The sequence below is a fragment of the Lissotriton vulgaris genome, chromosome 10 (genome assembly GCF_964263255.1).
Source record: "Lissotriton vulgaris chromosome 10, aLisVul1.2, whole genome shotgun sequence".
NCBI classification, from domain to species: Eukaryota; Metazoa; Chordata; class Amphibia; order Caudata; family Salamandridae; genus Lissotriton; species Lissotriton vulgaris.
Genome location: NC_141698.1, coordinates 979,830,501 through 979,854,066, shown reverse-complemented (window position 1 = coordinate 979,854,066; position 23,566 = coordinate 979,830,501). Strand labels below are relative to the sequence as shown.

At 45.0% G+C, this 23,566-nt stretch overlaps 1 protein-coding gene across 2 annotated transcripts in view; it reads left to right on the top strand.

The window, feature by feature from the left end:
• Positions 1-23,566, top strand: part of TMEM106B (transmembrane protein 106B) — a 111,832-nt gene that overhangs the window by 7,639 nt on the left and 80,627 nt on the right. For both annotated transcript variants that reach the window (XM_086941981.1, XM_086941982.1), the window contains exon 2: positions 11,177-11,404. In XM_086941981.1, coding sequence (XP_086798107.1) covers positions 11,185-11,404 — 220 coding nt within the window. In that variant the 5' untranslated portion in view covers positions 11,177-11,184. The remainder of the gene's footprint in view (positions 1-11,176; positions 11,405-23,566) is intronic.

Below are 23,566 nucleotides of genomic sequence, written 5' to 3'. Positions count from 1 at the left end.
CATCCTTTGGATCTGGATTTTTGCTCTGGCGTTTTCTTACGATCCTTCATCATATATATAATTGTACTAAATGGAGTTTGCTCCTTTTGGAGAAGGGCTGTCACCTTACAGCATTTATTTATGTTATGGTCTACCCAGCCCCCTTGTGTTTGGTTTACTAACATTTGTTGAAACCACAAAAACAATTTAAAAGTGATCCCCTTGAATCTGGATTTATGATTATTCTTTGCCCTCTTCTTGTTGCCTGCAATGGGTATTTTGTTAGGGTTACCAAAGTTCCTATTTGCAGAATTCTAATCTTTTATTATATAGGCGTAATCTTGCGTGTTTCCTTATTATATGCCCTTCACATACTAGACAGTTTTCAAATTTACTATGCATGCCACGCATTTGACTGGTTTCAATGTGAAACTGGAAATGCTACCTCATGAGTGCATGTTCTTTGAGAGTACAAGTTGGTGCTGACCATGGGCGTGCTCTTTTCTTGAGTTAATTTTAACTCTGCTTTCCTCTAAAGTTTGCAGTCCAGTTGGGGGATGTTGGCGAGTCCTCCCGCCTCCGAAATTTAAGTCCGACAAAGGTTCAGCTTTCAACATGAAAAATACAGGAAGTTTGCGAGGGAAACTTCGCAGAGTCCTACATTTCAATTGCATTTTTCATAGTTATGTGTAGGAAGCTCTGTTTCCTTCTAAACTTGGTGTGTTGATTTAGATCTTCAGTGGAGGAGATTAGCAGATAAATATGGTGTGCTGATTTAGGTATTCAGTGGTGGGGATTAGCAGAGTCCTTTTTAAAAATTATTTTCTCAAGGAATCGTTAAAGGAGTAAAGTGAACGTGTTTTTATTGAAGTTTAGAAAAGAAGTTACAGGTGCCTCAAGATATAGGACTCACAGATAAGGTTGATGTTAGAAATGCACTTGAACGTTAAGAGCTAATGTACCATGTTATTCAAGCGCAGCTTTTACATGTGTTAAGCACTGGTGAATTGTAGATACATGAAGATGACCTTGCTTTTGCCGACAATTTTAGTAAATAGAGAACAATGTTTAAAGAGTCGTTCTCAAAGCTTCTTGGCATTGTAAATGACAATGCCATTTATTTATGTTAAAAAAAACATAAATAAAAATAATGTCAAGAGCAATGCCAATAGCTCTAACTTTAACAAAGGCAAACCCATTGCATTGTAAATGCTTGTTTGTTTTGTTTTAACCATTTGTCCAGGCTGCTCCTGACTTGCTCTCCCTCCCAGTTACCTCTTGCCCAGGCCCAGCTTTTCCTCAGACAGCGCCTCAGGCAAAACTAAACTTGGTGCCCCCCGTTCCCCATCCACAACTTTCTATTGGTGATCCTAGTGGAGTGCCCTTTTGTGCTCACAAGTCATGTTCTGCTGAATATCTCAGTTCCTTTTCATACATAAAAATCTTTTTGAAAAATGATAAAATAGAAATTAAAAGGGTAAGAACAAGGTATACCCAACAAATCTTTGAGTAATACTGGTTTGTTCTTTTCCTTAAATTGAAGGATTGAAAAAAGTGTGTGGTTGGTATCTTTAAACTTTATATATATATATATATATATATATATATCTATATATATATATAGTCCAACCAACTACACATCCCAGGACTTAACTCCATTTACCTTGCGAATATCTCAGGGAAGGCACCGCATGTGAACACACATTTACTACCCCTTGTCCCCTCACCTGAATCACGTATTCAGTTGCAAACACTGAGGTGAGAGTCCAGAGGGGTGGGGGAGAGGGTACAAAGGGAATCGGAGGGGGATTAGGGAAATTAAAGAAAACACAATTTTATAGATAGCCAGGAGCAGGTAACAAGCTGTTCTGGTTGTCTGGAATGAAACCGTTTACAAGGCAGCTCGGGAAGTCAGCAACGTGTGCACCCCTCTAAACCCAGGCGTCCTGGGCCCAGCTCGCCCGTGCCAAAAGTCTGCCCTGCTCTTACCTCGCCCTCCATCCCTGCCAGCATGTGCTTTCGCCTACTTGAATATCACTTCTCTGGCTAGTTTGGAATTTTGTTAGTTCGAATTCTTGTTTTATGCAGTGCGATTTAATAGCTACACCTTATGTGAAAGTAAAATGCTAGTTCTGGTAATTTTCTCATGAGTTATTAATGTTGAATAGGATTGTGTGTCTGTTGGTCCTTTCAACCTCCAGATAAATGCCATCCTAAGCCACGAAATTGAACAAGTGGTTTACATAGTGATTAATTCAGAACCAAAGCATTTTCATTACGATTTCTTCAGCACGTGATACTCGCTGCTTCCTACAGCAGTGTTGACGCATGGGCACCATCTATAACACACAGCATGTGAGCACCCAGCGTGTCTGTGTTCTCCTGCTTCTCAAATGAAGCTCCTTTGTCTCCAGTGGGAGTTCTACAACGGTGGAGTCAAGTGAATTTTCTCACATTCACTTGTTTGTGGTCTATCTCGGGACAGTTTATTGTCCACAGACCTCTCGAAGAGACTGCAGACGATGTAGAACTCAGCGGTGAGACTCATCCATGACCTCCCCAGACAGACACACATCACCACTCACCTGATGAAACTCCACTGGCTCCTTGTCTGAAAGAGGTGTCGATTCAAGATTTTGACTCACACCTACAAAGCCCTGCACAACCAAAGACCAGCATGTATTAACAACTGCCTGAGCTTCCACCAACTCTCCAGGCTCCTGTGATCATCCGCCTCCATCTCCATTGCTCACACCCCCTACATCCGCTGAAGCAACAGTGGCGGAACCTCCTTCTTCTACCTTGCTGCGAAGTCCTGGAGCATCCTTCCCCTTTGGACTTTACCCTCACTTCAAGAGTTCAGAAGGGGACTCAAGGCCTGGCTATTCAACTGATTCCACCAAGCAGCTTGGTTCTCAGCACTTGGATCCCCTCACGGGTGATTAGCTGTGCTTTATAAATCCGGATGATTGATTGAGGACTATCTGTAGTTCAGTGGGAGCCATTGTCCCCCCCCCCCCCCCCCAAAAAAAAAAGCTATGACAAGGCCAGCACTGGCAAACTACCATACCCACATCACGTTTATCTTTGCTGCATAACAGTATGATGATATATTCAATCTTTGCATTTTGTTCAGTTTTTTATTGCAAATGGTATTTTCCCATGTTTATTTGCTGGAACAAAAACATGCGATTTCCCTCAAATCTTTTCTTCTTTGATTTGTACTTGTAATCTCGGTTGAAAGCATGTCAGTGGTTTGGAATTGCTTTTCTTTTTAAATCCTAAGTGATCTTGCCTGGCTGATTTGGGCAGCCACACTTTATTAATGGTTTGTTTAGTCCGCAAGGAAAGCCTTGTCCTGAACATGCTTCAAGTTACAGCTCATACTGTGGTCTCTTTGGAATAGTTGTGGTGACTCCACCTGTTTGAAGAGTCACACCTTGTGCCAACAACTTGGATTTTGATGGACAGATCAGGGTTTGCCCTCCATTGTTCTATACCCTGGACTGGCCCAGCAGTAAGCAACCATCGCCAGCTTTTCCTGGAAGAAACGTGCATTTGTATATGTTGCTTCATACCCCATTTCTGCCATGTCTGAGCAAAGTATTTGACAGATATTGTTAATATCTACTTTAATGGTACTCTGATTACAGACCTCAGAAGGATGGGAGATGTGGGTATTTGTTGTCAGTATTTGAATTGATGCCCTTTTCCACCATGAGCTTCAACTCACTGAGCCATTTGTCAGCTTTGACCGAGGAACTCAGCACAAGTAAAATAATGGACATTATTCCAAGAGGTTTCCCTTGCTAATAAATGAAAACAAAGTGATCCAAAGTGTCCACTAATGTGGATGATATTCAGCATGTCACTTTCTCCAGACTGAGCTCCAGGTCATTCATGCCTCGTGTGTTAAAAGTTGACAAATCGCTATACAAATTCTGGTAGCATAAGGTAACCACAGTATTGCACTGTCAAAATTAAGTGTGTCCTAAAAAGAGGTGGGGGCGAGAGGGCTGGGTCAACACAGGGAATTATTCCACTTCCACACAGTAGTCACTGGCAAGTTCCAGCTGATAAAGTTCAAAATTGCCAAACACAGTGAAAACAAACTTGCTGAGCTAATAAGCACATGTTGGCAAAATCATCAGATCTGGTTCGCAGCAGATAATTGCAAGCCAGACATTTCAAGGGATTTGCCAGTGATTGTATCTTTTGGAAGGTTGTTGCGGTCTTCATTTTCTGGAGATGGTAAATCTGCCTGTCCTTCGAAAGAGATGCCCCTTCTGCTTTCAGTAGAGGTTATACATTAAAGATCAATGTAATGTTGTAGGGCAGTTTTATAAAGTGCACCCCCACCATCAAAGGCTCTTGACTCTGTGAACAATCGCTTACTGTGGCACTTGTAGTTCTGATATAAATCTGTTACTGGACAACTTTTAATTGTCAGAGTTCCTGTTAGATTCTCATTCCCAAATGCACTGCGCACTTTAGTCAGGGGTTTAGTTGATTTTATGGACGATTTGGACCTTTGTATACATTTTAAGAAATCATTTTTAATGGGTTGTGGCCCCAAAAACACTCTGTTAATGTAATCACTTCAGGTTCTGAAAATCTGCTAATCACTCACACTTTTCCATACTTGGGTTTAGTATTTTCAGACCATGGTTGTTGGGCAGCTCATTTGGCACACAGTCGGAGTACATTTTTAAAGACTGTTAATTCGATATTGAGCCTCCCCCAACCTAGAAGGAGGTAGTGCTATCTCTAATATAAATATACAAAACTCATGCATACCCACTGCAACATATGGGGCAGAAGTTTGGGGCCATATAAATTGAAACAGTATCCAGGTAGAAGAAAACAGATTCTGCCGGAAAATATTGGGGGCACCGATTACTTCCTCATCCTTTGTTTGCTTCAAGGAGCTAAAATTGTTTTATGTAGAAGATATTAGGTCCCGCCCGGCTGTATTTTATCTAAAAGTATGGCAAAATCCAGCGGCCTCCTTAACTAGAGAAATCATAGCTGACTGCCTTAAATGTGGCAAGGGCGGAGACATACCATGGCTGGCAGCTGTCAGGGCCAGCCTGACTAGCATAAACTTCGACTATATCTTTTTAAACCTAAGTCATCTGGAGAGTATTAACAAAGAGAGTATTCAGGCGGCCTTATATGAACACAATGGCGGCATGAGACACAAACAAGAACTCTCAAAATCCTCAGTCGCTCGGTATATATCTATGGTGGACGCTGATGGGCACCCCACTCACTCCTGCCAGCTAGTTACCTTTATAAAAACCAATAACCGCTGGGACTGAAGCTTGCTCTTTGCCTTAGGGCTGGCACTTTAAAATATCTACTGTGCTTCCCTTTAGGCTTAAGTGTCAACCATGAGCAAACACCCTGTCCCTGCGGTAACCGTGGCAATCAATCTATGTTATATTTCTTATTGTTTTGTAACTTCTATCAAAAATATAGTAAACAGTTGTTGATCCCTTTTTTCAAGGCTTCGGACATTACTGACTTTAAGGTAGCCTATAGGGATATCCTTAAGCTTAATGGGGAAAATGTAACTTTATGCGTTAGCACTTTTGTGAAAATGGCTATTCATTCACGCGCCTCCATGAGCACTTTATAAGTAGATCTGATTGCACTTTATACATTCTTTTGCCTTTATTTTGATAAAGAACACGAATCTGGACCTTGGTTGATGCCCTGAATAGTGTTGTTACTCATTTCATGTTCTTAATTTTATAGTCTAATTTGACGCACTTCATATGCTGCTTATACTGGATTATGCCCTGATAATACTCTGCTGCTATTTGTTAAACCTTTTGCACTTTATCATATTATGATGCTATATTTTAACCCCTTCCATGCTGATGACGAACCCCAGCCGTCATGCACCACGGTGCTCGTGTGCTGATGACGGCTGGGGTTCGTCACGGCCTGCCCCTGTTCGTGCTGTTTACAGCACACCAGGGGAATCGCGGCGCAATGGAAAGGGTTAAGAAACATCTTGATATTCGTTTTGATATACCCATAAGTCTATGATGAATTAGCTTCGTTATTTTTTACGGTGTATAGGTCCCTGAGTATTTATTGTTTTTAAGCCATTTGTCCATTGTTTTTACGTATGCATAGTTTTAAATGTACATTTTTGCTGGTATCTTGCTCTGTGCCTTTATAGATATTTTATATCCGAATAAATACTCATTCCAATTAAATACAAATACAGATCCAATTAAAGAGCTAGTTAAGCGAGGGATGACTGTGCATTAAGTATGTGGTCTCTATAAGCCACACATTTCCCTCTTCAGTGGCTGAAAGTTGTGTTGGTAGGTTTGTAGTGTTTGTGAATTGATGGTGGATCTGGTATCTTGTTTTGTGACCACCTGAGGCCACCATCTGCTGCTAGCATCCTTCTTCCACGTCCACTAAACTCAGTTTCCAGCCCAGGGGATTGATGATATCCTTAAAAAATACATCTCCTCAATATATTGACTAGGTTGACCTTTCTAGTTGATACTTCAAACCACAGATTCCTCTCCTTGTGAATATTCCCATATGCTAGACTGTATCCAGAAGCTCAAATGCAGAGCTTTTGTGCACTGGTAGGTGGTTCCACGCTAATATCACTCATGTTCACTAACGTCACTTCCTTTCTTTCGCCTCTTCAGATGTGAATCCAGAGCTCTGCTCCGCTTTTTCTTCACTATTTGAAGTGCTATTTTTTTCTTTAGACATTTTTCCACTGTACAAGGGGACATGTCACCCCTTAGGACTACATGGTGTCAGCCTTGTGGCATCAGTTTCAAACAGATGTCTGTAACAGAGCCTCATGGTGTGTCTCTGGTATGTGAGTTCAGCACACAACTCCAAATCTGTGGCGATTATGCCCATATGAATTCCAAGGCAATTCGTGTACGGAAAGCTCTAGGAGGCACAACACCACAAGACTGCACACGTGCTCCAGGTTGAAGTTGAGATTGTGGGATTCTGGCTTTTAAATTTTAGAGTAGTTTGCAATTCACTCTTGACTAGCTATTGTGGGATACTGAAAGCCAAGACAGTTTAACGAGTCTGAGGACCAAAGTGTCTTTTTTTCAAAATGCTCACATTGGAAGAGTGTTTTTTCTTTTAATTTTTTTCAAAAATAAGATGCATATCAGCTGCTTTCGGCTATCCTGAATACCTAATTGTAGATGCAAAGTGAACAATAGAAAAGACCCCTTCACAGACCTTTGCCCAAGTAGGCATATATTTCTGCAAGTTCATGGTTTCGCTGTATAAAATACCCAGCGGCTTTTCACACATGGATGTCGATTTAACAAAATGCCTGGGGTAGACTAAGTGACATCACAGATCCTTTGACAATAATGACTTCATAGGAAGTGACTTCTAAAGACTTTGGACCCTGAATCCTCCTAGAAAATGATGCCACATGACCATATCATTGATGACATTTTAATAGCTGGGGAGGCAGCCTTCTATCTGGTCCACCTCATGGTGGCCTGAGGTTTTGGGTACTTTACCAATACCCAAGCATAACGTGAAAAATCTTGGCATCTTTTTTGATGAACAGCTATCTTTTACTAGCCAGATTAAAGCCACGGTGGGCACCTGTTTTGGGTTACTGAGGCTGCTGAGGTGACCATGGGGCCCATACCCGAGTCAGAAAAAAACACGGTAATAAAGGCCCTTTTGGTGTCCAGGCTTTACTATTAAAATGTGCTATACATCGGGGTCCTAAAGGTAGATTGGGAATGCTCCAAAGAATACAGAATGCTGCAGCTCGGATGCTATTACATATTTCAAAATGGCATTCCATCAGGCCAGGTCTTGCTGCATTGCATTGGCTCCCTATTCAGCACAGAGTCGCTAAGATACTGAATCAGATGGGCCCTAGTTAGCTCTTCCCTTTGTTTGAATCATACATTCCTCCCAGGCATCTGAGATGTAGTTAAACAGCTTTGGCAGCGATCCCTAGAGTGCGCAGAGCGCGTCTAGGGGTGCTCTTTCAGATTATAGGCTGCCAAGCTGTGGAATTCCATGCCACTGAACCTGAGACTTGAACCTTCAGTAGTAAGATTCCGAAAGGATCTTAAGACTTGGCTCTTTTGGCAGACTCAGCTGACTTAGCTGCTCTTGCCTGTTTCTGATTGTCCAATTTCTACACAGTGTTAGTGCTTAGCGCGCGGACATTCCTTGGAGTAACCTGGTGCTCTATAAATCTATAAATAAAATAGCCGACGTCCAAAATTCCATAATAACTGCATGATTATTATAACAACGCAACACTGACCAAATGTCTCATTTAGATACCACATTTTTTAGGGAGATGACATTAAATGACACAGGAGGATTTGTTTCTTTCTTCAGAAAAAGTAATCTTCACAAAGATAACTCACTCAGGGACTCCGCCTGATTGCCTGCCAAACTCAGACCCACACCACTCCTGCCAATCTGGGAGCTGACATAATATGCCGGGGGAGAATTTGTTTCCATTTCTACAAAGTAGTAATCTTCAGCAAAGCCACATCACTCTGAGCTTTACCTTGTGGTCTGCCAAACTCTGAGCCACACCCCTCCCAGCAACCCATGCTAAGTACCTGAGAATCTTACCATATCCGACCAAGTGAACGGTCTTCATCTCTGGCTTTTATACACTATTGATGTTCAAGAAGATCTTCAAATGGCTCGCTACTAACACTAGCAGAATTGTCACCGAAGCCCTCCTCACCAGCAAGATGAAGTATGGCAATGCACGCTATGCCAGAATCACCGCTCAGCTGACCAGAAAACTCCAGATCATACAAAACTCAGTGGCTAGGCTCACCCTCAACCTCCCACCCCGTACTCTCATTACCCCACACCTCAAAGGGCTCCACTGGCTTCGAATCCACATACAAGCACTCTTCAAACTCCTTGTACACACATAAAAACCTTACACAACATTGGCCCTGCATGCCTCAACAATCACATAGAGTTCAGCAAACCAACCAGATCTGGTGGCTGGACCTTCTCCTACATTGCTCCTAAAGCCTGGAGTAACCTGCCCTGCACATCAGAGCCTCCTCCTCAGTTCCTGAATCCTGCAAGAAACTGAAGCCCTGGCTCCGCCCATACCACTTCTGCTTAAGTGCCTCGATACCCAGACGGATGAGATCTGTGCTGTACACATAACCTACATCATGAAAAAACTTGTTGTCCTGAAGAGTATATAGTGTAGTGCCACAAAACACAGAATAGCACTGGGAACCTAAATCATTTATAGCACAGACTATCCTGATTTTAATAATTATCCTAGACGAGTATTGATTAATCATAGGGAGATGGATGAGAAAGATTTAAAAAAACAATAGTAGATATTTCCATATGTATTAATTGATTTAGACTTTGTGTTGAATCTGAGCTATGTCATTAGTTTAAATTATTCCTTCTTCTTAATACATCTTGATTTGTGATTAGTTGCAAAGCATTATCATTTGTGTGAAACACAAAGGGGAATGTTTATTCAAACACATCCTTTTTCAAGTATTCATAATAATGAAACGTCTAAACAAATGGTTTAAACATGTGCCTGTTTTAAAAATAAATAATTTGTTTAATCAGAAGTGTGCATTGCACTGCTGAACTTCTTTATTTTTATAAATCCTAAATCATAGTAACTTGTTCTCATTGGAAGCTGCAGAAAGTAAACTGGTGATGTTTAAAAATGGTAGGGCACAATGTTTGCCCTGAATTGTTGCGAGCAGCAAAATAATAATTTTATTAATCTCTTGTACGGAAGTTAGTTTTCTGCCCAAGGAAAACTTAAAAGCACAATAAAGCTGTAGGCTCTCAAAAAGCACCAATTAAATATTCAGGTCTTTTCATAGTGAGCCAAGTCAGTGAAATCTGTCGTGCCTCACGATTTGACCCTATGTAATTAAAAATGTAAAATCTGTTCCCGCATATGTTTAGTATAACCCACATTGTGCTAGGACCAGCATTTCGTTATTAGTGCCCCTTCTGCCAAATGTACATACAATATACCAGCGTGAGACTTTTGTTAATATTATTGCCATCCATACACCATGGGTGACCCTTATGTCAAAAGTTACCTCTAATATGTCGGGCCAGCATTTTGCCATGGTTTGTTTCAAATTCCAAGTATTCTGTCTAGTGTGTCAGCTGCAGTATTTTGTCACATGTGTTTGTCATGTTAAGAACTGTTAGTTTTGACAGTACCATGATTTTGCCATGCATAAGTCTATAAGTCAAAAAATACCTTCAGTATGCCAAAACCAATGGTAGACTATAGTATAAAGGTAGACTCTATAGGATAACATAACATTCTCACGCACACTTGCTTACATTCACTCCCACTCTTCACTCTCTCATCATATTTATTCTCACTCATGTACATTCACTCACTCATTCTAATTTTCTTTCACTTTTACTCTCACACCCATTTTCACTCAGTCTCAATTATTCTCACTCACTCTGACTCATTGTCACTCGGTCGTTCATGGTCACTCAAATTTGTATTCTTACTCATACATTCTCACTCTTGTACTCTTACACTCATTCTCTGCTCACTCATATTGACTCCTTCATTCGTAATCACATTTACATTCACATACTCACAATCTCTCACACTTGTTTTACTTATCTAGTCTCACCCAGTCACTCTCACTTGCAGTCACATTTTCACTCACTCACTTACTCTGACGTTGTAATACTCCCACTCCGTTTGCAGTGGATCTCGCGTTTGCGAGAGTTTAAATTGTTGGCATTATAAATGACAATGCCTTTAATTTTCCTGTTTTAAAAACAACACTTACAAGGCACTGTCATTTAAGGTGCCAATAGCTCATACTCTTGTTAATGCGAGACCTATTGCATTGCAAATGCTTTTTGTACTGCAGTTTGCAGTACTAATTTGATGGAGTCCATTCCATTACAATACACAAATCAGTAGTACAGCCTAAATCTAAAGTGTTTATGGTCCAAATGTATCAAAGGGTTTTACCCATTCTGTGTCTATGGGAAAATGTGTTCATACATACGGCCCTATGTCACATCGGTCAAGTGATACAGTGTGGTGCTGTGGGAGCTGAGCTGAGTGGTTTATTCCCCTAATCTCATTAGGTACCATTCGGTGACCTTGTTTGTTTGTATTCTTAGACACATTTTCTTTCTTTTCCAGCGTCCGCCATGGGGAAGTCTTTATCGCACCTCTCTCCACGCCTGGCCAAGGAAGACCTGTGCGATGGCTATACTCCGAATGGCACCTGTGACCACTCTGGTCTGGTGACGTCAGACTCCCACGAGGACGGAAGGCACGGAGATGTGTCTCAGTTTCCCTATGTGGAGTTTACTGGTAGAGACAGCGTCACCTGCCCCACGTGCCAAGGAACAGGGCGAATTCCACGAGGTAGGATGAGGAGAATTAAGATGCATTTCTTGCATATTTTTAATTATGCTTAATTGAGCAGTGTGCCAAACCCCGTGTCTAGATTTGCACTTCAAAGGACAATACAGAATCCCTAGGCAACATATAGGTCACAAAACAATTGTAACAGACCTCAATTTGAGCACTGAAGCAAAATCAACTCAATGTACCAAACAATTGTAACAATATATCATTTTATTTTTATTACAAAATACTTAGAGGTGACTAAAGCTTCATCGAACATTGACTAAAACATATATGACAGATGACAGACCAATATGTCAATTGCTAATCCTAGAGATTAGATGCATATTACTAATGGAGAAGTGTGGCTCACTCACTGGTTAGGGGAGGTATACCCTGAAGCAGAGGTCAGACCCGGGACCAGGGTTCAATTCCGGACAGTGTCCACGGACTCGATAATTCTCACTTCGGTGCCTACTCGAATCACGGGTTCACACTCTGCAACTCTGGGCAATAGCTTGCTTAATCTCCACTACGGCCCCCCGCGGCGGGATGCCTGGCTTTCACCTTGGGGATGCCCAGTACAGGTTATCTCACAGGGAAAAGCCAGGACGGGTTCCCAATGCAAGTGGCGAGATGCCCAAGGGTAAGTCGAGCGCTATATAAGAACACACATACACACATACATACATACATACATAATGTTCCAGCTCTCAATGATGTTTTAGAAGTCTTGTCAATACACAATGTACATGAAAATGTTAATTTCATTGCGATAAACATCTCAAAGTATTGAAGGAGTACATACAGTCATACAGATAATACGCCACACTAATACAGAAAAAAGAACAAACATGCAATAGAATACATTAATGAGGCACTCGTTCTTCGAAGTATCACATACTTTGTGATGTTTATCGCATTGAAATGAACATTTTCATATACATTCTGTATTGACAAGACTCATAAAATAATATTTAGAGCTGGAACATTAGTAATATCCATCTAATCTCTGTGATTAGCAATTGACATATTGGTCTGTCATCTGTCATATATGTTTTAGTCATTGTTTGATGAAGCTTTAGCCACCTATTTATGGCTTACATCTTTTTATTGTATTTTCAAACAAAAGCACCACCTACAACCTACGGGCCGGTGGGAAAACATCATAGAAGGGGTAAGAAGAAGAAGAATACAAACTAGAAAGGCAGAGGGAGAAGGAAAGTGGAAGGGGGTGAAGAGACCAGCCCTAGCTATTGTCGTGCATGTCTAGTGGGTAACTTCTTCTGCTGTGTGTTCCTACTGTCGGGGTATCTTCAGGTCCTGGGAGGGATCGCTAGTAAGTCCAAGCACACGTAATGACATGGGGCTTGTAAGTTCGTTAAATTCAGTGCATAAAAACTCCAATGTGGATTTCCAGGTTTTATCAAAACGGGGGAGTCTGTGTGATATGCTGGCTGTTATCTTCTCCATTCCTACCACCTCCTATAACTTATGTAGCCAATCCAACCTGGTTGGGACGCCTTCCCTACCCCACCTGGTCAATATCACCTGTTTGGCTGCCCCCTAGGCTAACGTAATGGCTCTCCCCCTGCATGATTTCAGGGGGTATTTTAAGGCGTTTGGAAGGCCTAATAATATGTAACCATGGCAAGTCGGTGCCGTAGGCGGTGTTTATGTCGGGTAATATGGAATCCCAAAAGGTCTGTATCTTGGGGCATTTCCACAGCAGATGGGTCAAGGTGCCTATGTGGCTGCAGTAGCGCCTGCAGTGGTTGTCTGCCCCCTGTTTCCAGCGTGCCACCCTGTCTGGGGTGTAGTACCAGTAATGCTGTATTTTGATCAACATCTCCTTGGCTGCCCTGCTACAGGAGGAAACACAAGGAGTTTGGGGGTGGCAGGGTGGTGCAGCCGGAGGGTTTGCGTTACGTACAATATACAGGCAATATAGTCCTTGACCACAGCCAGTAAGCCCAGCCAGGACAGTGTGAGATGTCTCCATCTCTGGAGAGCGGTCCAAGTGTTGTTCAGTAAGGTACCATAGTTCTCGCGTACTGTACGATCAAGCGTAGAGAATATTTGGAGGTCCAGATAGGAGACACCTGAGTCGGCCCATCCAAAGGGAACTCCGCTTTTAATCGCCCTAGATCAGCACTAGGAATGGTGAGCCTAAGAGCTTGTGTCATGTGAATGTTAATCTTAAAGCCTGAGACCCGGCCAAAGAGAGCAAATTTCTGTGTGAGTGGAGGTATGGAGGTGTCAGGTTGAGTGAGTAAGAGCACCACATCATCAGCGTAGAGGGATATCTTGTGTTCCCTATCTCCCAAATAAATCCAAGTGGTTGGGACGTGTTGGCGAATAAAATTCACGCTCTGTTATGAGCCAATCAGCACCCTTCATTAAGAACGCGCCCTGGTGCAACAAGATGGGAAAAGCTGACCAATCAACGTTGGTCTTGCTAACAAAGGAGACAATTGGATGATTGAAAGGAAAAAGGGACTAAGGCCCGCAGCATAGCATGACCAGGCTACCGTAATGCTAACAACGTAATACGATGTAAATTGGCACGGTGGCCATTACAGAAAGGGGAAAAATGCGTCGATTCTCTTTATAACTGGCAAGAATCGGAGGCGTTATGGGGACCCCTAAGCGTTGGAGTACTGAGCCGAAACTAAAACCACCAGGCTTCACCTTAAAATGTCTTTATGTATATACCTAAAATTGATTTTAAGCAAGTATGTTTAACAGTGTCCGCCATTTATGACGTTCTACTATGTCGCGCGGAAGTGGGAAGTAGGTAGTCGGAAGCCACTACATTCTTAAATATTTAAAATTTTGTGAAAGGTTCCTTTATTAATTCTGAATTGACTGATTAAATTCTGTTCAGGAAGTATTTTATTTCCAGTAGCTCATTTCCCCTTCCCATTATAATACTTATCACGACTCCTGTTGAAATCCAAAGTGCCAGCAACCTTCCCGGTATTTCTATCTGCACCCCTAGTATCCTCCTGGGGAAGTGTGTTGCAAAGGGCACTGATACTCCTGCCTTCTTCCCTGGCATGGATGAAAAAATGTGGTGGTCAAACCAGCGAGACTGGGGGCGCGTCCAGTCTATGCGTTTCAAGTGGGGTTCCTGCAGAAGTCAGATATTGCACTTAATTTCATTGACGTAGGACAGGAGTGGCCTTCGTTTCGCTGGAGAGTTAAGGCCCCGCACTTTGAGGCGCACTATTAAAGTGTTAAGGGGTGCTATTAAGGCGTTGTGATGTATGTGCATCAGGCTAGAATTCCCCTCTCTCTCAACCTTCTGTTGTCCCTTTTGCTTGGCATCTGCTTGATGGTGTGTGTAACTCAAGTCTTCCCAGTTGGAGAGTACATAGCTGTGTGCCAAGGATGTGCTCGTCCCTTCCCTCACGGTGCATGGGGAATGATAAGCTCCAATCACAGGTTGCGTTAGCCCAGCCATGGCAGAGTGACCCTCCTTCACCTTTCCCCACCCGAACTTATACCATGTAGAATTTATAGGGAAGCCCTGTGTGTGATGTAGTCTGAAATCCCCACTCAACTTCAGTTTCATTCTCCCCGAGCCCTCGCAGCATTCATCTCTAGGAAGCCCCCGCTAGTTCTCGGTTCCTGGCTGCGGGAGGGGGGGGATTGCGCCAAAGAGACGCGAAAGGAAAAGGAAGTGTGAGAAATACCTATGAGAGAAGAACATATAATGTGACATCAACAAAAGGACGGCCCATCCTTGAGCCATGGGTCTATCTGGCAGGTGGCGGCGCCGCACCATCTGGTCTTATAATGGGTGGAAAGCAGGCTCTGCTGCACTGGCCGACCTCATTTCTCGTCCCACTTCCGCTTTCAACCGACCTGCTTCTGTAATATGGTAGAAGTTTCTGGGGCCTCTTCATACTGCTGCTTGATCTCCATCTCTGGCTTGCAGCTGCTTAATAAGTGCCTCTTGCTTCTTCTGGCTTTCTTTTACTGAGGGTCGTGTGCTTGAGTCCTTCCCGATGCGGCGTCCTCTTCTCCTTTTCGCTGCCTGCTCTGCTTCTTCCTCGCCCGGGTGCTTGTCCCCCAAATCACCTGCCACAAAGCCCACTCCCCGGGCTTTCTGTGCTTCTTGAAGGGACCTCACTGCATGCGTTTCTTTATCCAATTTAAAGAGTAGCTTGAAGGGATGTCCTCACCTGTAGCATATCTCATGGTCCCGCAGGAAGGTAGTGACAGAGTGCAGGGACCGGCGGCGCTGGAGCGTTAACTGGGAGAGGTCTTGATTAAATGCCCACCTGCAGGCCCTCGAATTTGATGGTCGCCTTGTCCCGAGTGGCTGCCATTATAACTTCCTTCTGTCGATAGGAGTGCAGGCACGTGAGGATATCTTGGGGTTGGCCTGGGTTCTTTGCCGCTCGACCTGCCCTGTGCGAGCGATCCAAAAAATCTCCTAATCTGCCAACGCTGGGGCAACATGTTGGAAAAGCCGGATCACAAAGTCCTCCAGCTTGCTTGCATCTGCGCGAAGAGGGACTCTTTTGATACGTAGATTCGAGCGCCGAGACCTGTTTTCCAAATCTTTGAGGCGCAAGCATAGCTTTTCATTGCTGTCTCGCACGTCTATCAGCTCTCATGCATGCAAGTGAAGTTCTTCTTCCCTACCGTAGCCTGCCTTTTCCAGGTTGTCCACGCGGGCTCCCAGCTCTTCAATGTCCTTTCGGATCAGCTTCAAATCCGTGGAGACCTCCTTACGCAACGCCGCAAAATCATCCCGCAGCGAGGTAAACAGTTGCTTCGTGATCGGTTCTTCTGTTCCTTATTCAGCGTTGCCAAGGTCTCCTTCCCGGGACTGAGATGTGGCAACTCTGTGGTTTGTCCTTCCGGCCGCTTGCCCCCCGGAGGTCTTTGATATTGGTCTCTTTTTTTGGTGCGGCTGGACGTCATTCTAGTAGCTTTGGTGTGTGCTGAGTGACACCTAGGCTGTTCCCAATTTCTTTGAGTATGTTTGCCCTCGGGTGCAAGCGACTGGACGGCTTCACTGCCGCCATCTTGGCCACTCCCCCTAGCCACCTTTTTAAAGTATTTTGTAATAAACCTAAAATTACATATTTTTATAGTTGTTTGGTACATTGAAATGATTTTGCATCACTTCTCAAATTGAGGTCTGTAATAATTGTTTTCTGACCTATATGTTGCCTAGTATTTTATTTATTTATTTATTTAAACAGTTTTATATAACGCTGGCTGGACCCAAAGGTATCAGAGCTCGACAATGTTACAGCACAGAAAAACAATTGCATGATACATCAAATATATATGAAACCTTAAAAGGAGAGAAGGAGAGACAAGAGGGAGGAGGTGAGGGGGAGTGAAAGGGGACAAGACCGGGGAAAGAAGGAATGAGAGACTGGGGGTGGGGAGACATCCCAGAAACAGAGTGGGTAGACGACGGCACGAGGAGGTAATCAACTGCCAGTTTCCCCTAAAGCTCGCCAAGTAGCTCCAACGGTCATCAGGCAAAGGGATAGACCGAGAGGATATAAGGAAAATTACAGAAAAACAAAGAGGAAGTGGTGTGTGTGAGACAGGGAGATGGAAAGAAACTGTGCCGAAAGTCCGGCTGGGTAGGTGACGGTCAGGGGGTGAACCAAGGACAATTTCCTCTTTAGCTGAACAGAGCAGCTCCACAGGGCATCGGACATGGTGCTCTGACTCTGCAGTCGAGAGAGAGCTAAAGTGCACTCAGGGACTCGGGGGTAGTCGGTGCATGGTGGGGGGGGGGGGGGTGAGAGGCATGGCCCCAGAGTTTTATGGGTGTCGTCTTGAGGTCAGGCGTAGTCCTGGTAGGGGTTATGTCAGGAAGAAAATCAGGAGGGGTAAAAACAGTCACCACTGGCGGCCATGTTAGGGTCAGGCACCCTGGGACCCTTTTCAAACCATGAGCGTGCAGCATAACTTTGCGGGCGGGTGGGGAGTGCCAGTATCTCATTAGTTCTTTAAAATAAAAAGATACAAGACATTCCCAGGCGCTCGGGAGTAGAGGTGTCTCAGTAAGCGCATTGGGACGCATCTCCAAGACGGTAGGCAGCGCGGTAGGAGCCGCCATCTAACTATGTGCTGGGGAAGAGGGAGTGGGCGCTCACCTCAATTCTGGGCAAAAGTGTCTCAAAGGGCATGGGAAAGTCTCCGGTATGTCCGCTGCAGCAGCCAGGTGCCTTCCGCACGCAGCTATCGGACCACACAAGCGGAGGGAGGCTCACAACATGCCTGATGTACAGGACTGCGCCTACGGTGTAATAGAATACATTCCATTGCGGGCGCCCATCAGAGATGCGGGATGGCAGATTCTGTATTGCCATTTGCATTTTCCATGTCCTAGGAATGCTTATTAGTTACAGGGGGTCCATATTTTCGCATTAGAATTGTACTTCATGTATGCTTCTTGGAAGTTGTTTGCAAATTAAAGTTTTTTGAGTGCCATTGCTTTAAAGGGATTTATTCTGGTAATATAGTCTTTTGCTTAACCTAGCAAAACATTCCACGTGCTTTTAAAGATCTCGAAAGATTTGCTGATAGGGAAAAGGTCGAAACCACTGATGCCTTGTGGGCATTATATACACTGAGCAGGTGTTCTGGCTGTATTGAATACATCTTTATGATTGTCTACCGAGCGCATAACTTTCTGCACTTTGGTCAAATTGTTTCCTCCCAGAATACAAATAGGGGAAGAAAGGGGGATGGGGGCGGGGGGCGGGGCCCTTCAGAGTCAGATCTGGATATGCAAATACCATGCCCACACTTCCTGCTTAGTTGAAAAGAGGCTGTTTTCAAAGGATATTTATGAAAGATAATTTGCACTTCAAGGCCTCTCTCTTTTCCATGCAACGGTTGCAGAGTGCTGCTGCTGCATGTATGTCAGTAAGTCATTTTAGATGGTCAAGTGGATTAATACACCTGCTTTCACGGCGTTTCCATCCAATGCAAGCAGGGGTTCACTGCAACTGTGTTTTCCAGGGCCTTTAAATCCTCAAGAGAGAGTTCATGGCAGCAGTGTCCCCTAGTGTCTTTCATCCTAAATAAAGACTTATTGGAATGTTGGAGGTGCCTTTGCTCACTACATTTTTCTAGCTCAATCATAATGCCCCTCCCTTTATGCTTATTCTCCCAAGGGTGCGTTCCTGATATCCACGCCTACTGTTATTTGCTTGGCCTTGTCCCCGTTTCATCTATTGGAGTTTATGTAGGAATGACGGAACCGGCCTGGAGTAGTTACATATGTTGCCAAGACACACCTTTTCAACCTAGAACAATAATCTTTAAAAAATAACCTCTGTGGTTGCACCTACGTGTTGTAATCTTGTACGCACTTCAGTCCTCCAAATCATGGCATGGAAGCTGGCAAACGTTTGCCTCAACTCTGCAGATACCTGCATTAACTGCAACTTGAGTTTGGAACCACTCACATTTTTCTAAATAATGTCGAATGATTCTTTCAACTCCAAAAGAGGCTTCAGGTTTGTGTCAGAAAAACACTGAGTATGAAATGGATCTTTTCATCAGGAGGAGGATGGTGACTGTCGGCTCCCTCTTGACTGAAGTTCTCATTTAGTGAATGTTGCATTTGCTCAAGATGGATCCCATAATCCCGAGTGTCCGTGGAAGGACCGCGATCCACCGCAGCACCACTTCTGTTTCACTTGAGCACATTTCTATTCTTCTCGATAATTGCAATGACTCCTGACTGACTTTCTTAATGGACTGAAAAGTCTTAAAAAGTAGGCAATAAGGGATGAAGTATCTTAAATATATAATGTGGAAGAGATTTAAGTTCAAATTCCTCCAAGTCACTTTCTTTAACAGAATTAGAGGAGCGCTTGAAAGCAATGAAATTGATATTTGCTATCCGTGCACTCTGATGGATGTGGACCTGTTTAGACCCAATCCGGAGCCAATGGGACCCTTGAATGCATACTTCTGGCTACAGTCCCTTATTCCCATTTTTCAAACAGTGAACAGCGTGGATCCTGCTTAGCATTGCCTAATATCCCTGAGCGATGTAACATTCAACATGTTGGAAATTGTTTACTTCTTGAAGTAGAAGTGGTTTGAGCCAGAAATTGCTTTGGCCAACATGCCATGGGGATTCCAACATGGACTTGCAAACTGGGAGTACTCTCTGACGCGATCACTTCCATCGCGAGGACGGTTTTAACTTCAAGAATGGATGTGTGATGTATCTCTAAGGATAAGATTTCTAATAGCATAGCTAGCGTACAGTCAATAAGAAGACGACACTGGCTCAAAAAGGGATTTTGGGATCAGTAATTTGAAAGAATCTATGAAGGTTTATCATATTAATAAACCAAAATACAGAAGACAAAAATATGGATCAGTTTAATATCACTCACATAATAGAGGAATTCAGTTGTCACAAAGGCTCTCACACATTGAAATAAATGCAATAACGAGTAAAAATCAGAAAAATAGCATTAGTCCCAAATGTGCAGCAAAGTGACAGAGATTCGGACAGCTTCAATCAATCAATCAATCAGTGACACTTATAAAGCGCGCTACATACCCGTAGGGTCTCAAGGCGCTGGGGGGGGGGGGGGGTGCCGCTACTGCTCGAACAGCCAGGTCTTCAGCTTCTTCCTGAAGGAGAGGTGGTCTTGGGTCAGGCGCAGGTCGGACGGGAGGGAGTTCCAGGTCTTGGCGGCCAGGTAGGAGAAGGACCTTCCTCCTGTAGTCGCTCTTCGGATGCGGGGGACGGCGGCGAGGGCGTGGTTGGCTGATCGGAGGTGGCGTTGGGGAGCGTAGAAGTTGACTCGGCTGTTGAGGTAGCTCAGGCCTTGGTCGTGTAGGGCTTTGTGTGCGTGGGTGAGGAGGCGGAAGGTGATTCTCTTGTTGACGGGGAGCCAGTGGAGGTCTCTCAGATGTCCGGAGATGTGGCTGGATCGTGGGATGTCGAGGATGAGTCTGGCTGAGGCGTTTTGGATCCGCTAGAGTCTCTTCTGGAGCTTGACGGTGGTCCCGGCGTAGATGGCGTTGCCGTAGTCCAGTCGGCTGGTGACGAGGGCTGGGTGACGGTCTTCCTGGTCTCTGTGGGGATCCACCAGAAGATCTTCCGTAGCATGCGTAGGATGTTGAAGCACGCCGAGGAGACGCTGTTGACTTGCCTGGTCATGGAGAGGGAGGAGTCCAGGATGAAGCCCAGGTTTCGTGCGTGGTCTGTCGGTTTGGGTGCGGTGCCCAGGGCGGGAGGCCACCAGGAGTCGTCCCAGGCGGAGGGTGAGGAGCCCAGGATGAGGACCTCCGTCTTGTCCGAGTTCAGTTTCAGGCGGCTGGTCGTCATCCACTCGGCTAACTCTTTCATCCCTTCGTGCAGGTTGGCTCTGGCGGCGGCGGGGTCGTTGGTCAGGGAGAGGATCAGCTGGGTGTCGTCGGCGTAGGAGATTATGCTGAGGTGGTGTTTGCGTACGATGGCCGCGAGGGGGCTCATGTAGACGTTGAAGAGGGTGGGGCTCAGGGATGATCCTTGGGGGATGCCGCAGATGACTTCGGAGGCCTCTGACTTGTACGGTGGTAGGCGGACTCTCTGTGTTCTTCCGTCGAGGAAGGAGATGATCCATTCCAGCGCCTTGTCCTGGATTCCGATGTTGCTGAGGCGCCGTACTAGGGTGTGGTGGCAGACCGTGTCGAATGCCGCGGAGAGGTCTAGGAGGATGAGGGCCGCTGTTTCTCCATTGTCCATCAGGGCTCGGATGTCATCGGTGGCGGCGATGAGGGCGGTCTCGGTGCTGTGTTTGGCTCGGAAGCCGGACTGTGAGGGGTCGAGGGATCCGTTCGTCTCGAGGAAGGCGGCCATCTGCTTGTTGACGGTCTTCTCGATGACTTTGGCTGGAAACGGGAGAAGCGAGATGGGGCGGTAATTCTTGAGGTCGGTGGGGTCCGCTGTTGGTTTCTTGAGTAGAGCGCTGAGTTTGGCGTGTTTCCAGCTTTCAGGGAAGATGGCGGTGTCGAAGGAGGTGTTGATGATGTCTCGCAGGTGGGGTGCGATGACAGCGTCGGCCTTGTTGAAGACGTGGTGAGGGCAGGGGTCGGTCGGTGATCCGGAGTGGATGGAGTTCATCGTGCGGATGGTGTCTTCGGTGCTGATCGGGGTCCAGGCGTGGAGGGTGGTGGTGGGGGGGGGGTGGCTGGTCGGTCGTGGTGTGCGTTGGTTGGTTGTTGAAACTGCTGTGTATGTCCGTGATCTTGTTGTGGAAGTATGAGGCGAGGGAGTTGCAGAGGTCTTGCGATGGGGTGATGTCGTTGTTTCCTGCGCTGGGGTTGGAAAGCTCTTTCACGATGTTGAAGAGTTCCTTGCAGTTGTGTGCGTTGTTGTCCAACCGGTCCTTGAATGCTGTTTTCTTGGCGGCGCGGATCAGCTGGTGGTGTTTCCGGGTGGCAAGTTTGTAGGAGGTCCTGTTGTCCGGTGTCGGTTCCCTTTTCCAGACTTTCTCGAGGGCTCGGCAGTTCTTCTTGGAGCTCTTGAGTTCGTCGGTGAACCATGGGGCCTTCTTGCTGCCGGGTCTGCTAGGTGGGGTCCTCAGCGGGGCGAGTTCGTCCGTGCAGTTGCTGATCCACTTCGTGAGGTTGTCGGCGGCCTGGCTGGGGTTCGCTGAGCTGGCAGGAGGGTGTTGGCTCAGGGAGGTGGCGAGCTGGTCTGCTGTGATCTTGTTCCAGCTTCTGCGGGCGGTCTGTTGCTGGTGTTGGTGGGTCGTCTTTCTCTTGAAGGTGAAGTGGACGCAGCTGTGGTCCGTCCATTGAAGCTCTGTGGCGTGGCTGAAGTCGATGTCTGTGCTGGATGAGAAGACGGCGTCGAGTGTGTGTCCGGCGAGGTGGGTGGGGGTGGACACCAGTTGCTTGAGTCCCAGGTTGGCGAGGTTGTCGAGCAGGGTGCTGGTGTTGTGGTCGTTGTTGTTCTCCAGATGGAAGTTGAGGTCTCCCAGGAGGATGTAGTCAGCGGAGGGGAGGGCATGCGGGCTGACGAAGTCGGCGATGTCCTCGCTGAATTGCGTGCGTGGTCCAGGGGGTCGGTAGATCAGGGTGCCTCTGAGGGTGGTGTTCGGGTTGGTGTGGATCTGGAAATGCAGCTTCCTTATTGGAGACTAAAAAGATCTCGCTCACCCACAAATTCAGGGGTCTTTTATAATGAATTTCACTATGGAAATCAATGAAAGTTTGTATATTCAGCATTCAACGACACATGTTTAACAAATCACAGTACATAATTATAAAATGCCATATAAACCCACAATCCGTGTGTAAAAGTCTTCCTCTGAAATACTTATGACGGTCGAACTGTGACTTCCCTGGTCTCATGGCAAAAAAATCATACTTCCTCAACTACAATGAGTCATTGGTGTTGACCTGTGATTTCATAATGCCTGCTGCCAGCAGCCGGATTACAATGAAGGCCACAGAGCATTTTTAGTGCTGCGAATTAAATAAGGAGAACAGGTATCACGTGACTTAATAACAAAGTCTGTAATTGTCAGGTCGAGTCGAAGGTACCATTGTAAAAGTGCCTGTGGGGGTGTAGTGGGAAGGGGGTAGTTGGAAAGTTGAGGATTACTTTCTAATCGTTGCTGCAGATGTTTGCCATGCTAGGAAAATTGGGTGAACCACCCTGTTTTGAAGACTATTTTAGGATTGACTTTCAGCAGCTCACTACATCAATGCATATTCAATTATTTCCAGTGTCTCCTTGGATCACGCTTTTTGTTTTCACGTCTTGGCCTGCATCACATGGTTAGTCAACACTGTTTTTTTTTCTTGCTGTAATTTCAGTTGAGCAATGCATGCGTCTAAAAATAGGTACTTGCTCCAGCAGCTGTTGACATTTATTGAATTAATGAAGTAGCTTCCTCGATTTAATGAAAATAATAGTACATCACATTCTTTACATGTGCGTGTTTTTCTCACTTGTTTGCCACCGGAGCGTATGTAATTTCCTGAATTTATTATTTATTAATAGTGACACTGAATGTGTGGATCAAAACACATCCTTTTTTGTCCTGGGGACAAAGACCCGTTTTGTATGGCGGTGTCCCCTGGATATAGGTAGCATGTCACCCAAAATATATTTCTCATCCTTAAATTCCAGTGCAATAATATTTTACTTAACGAGTTTATCAATGCACG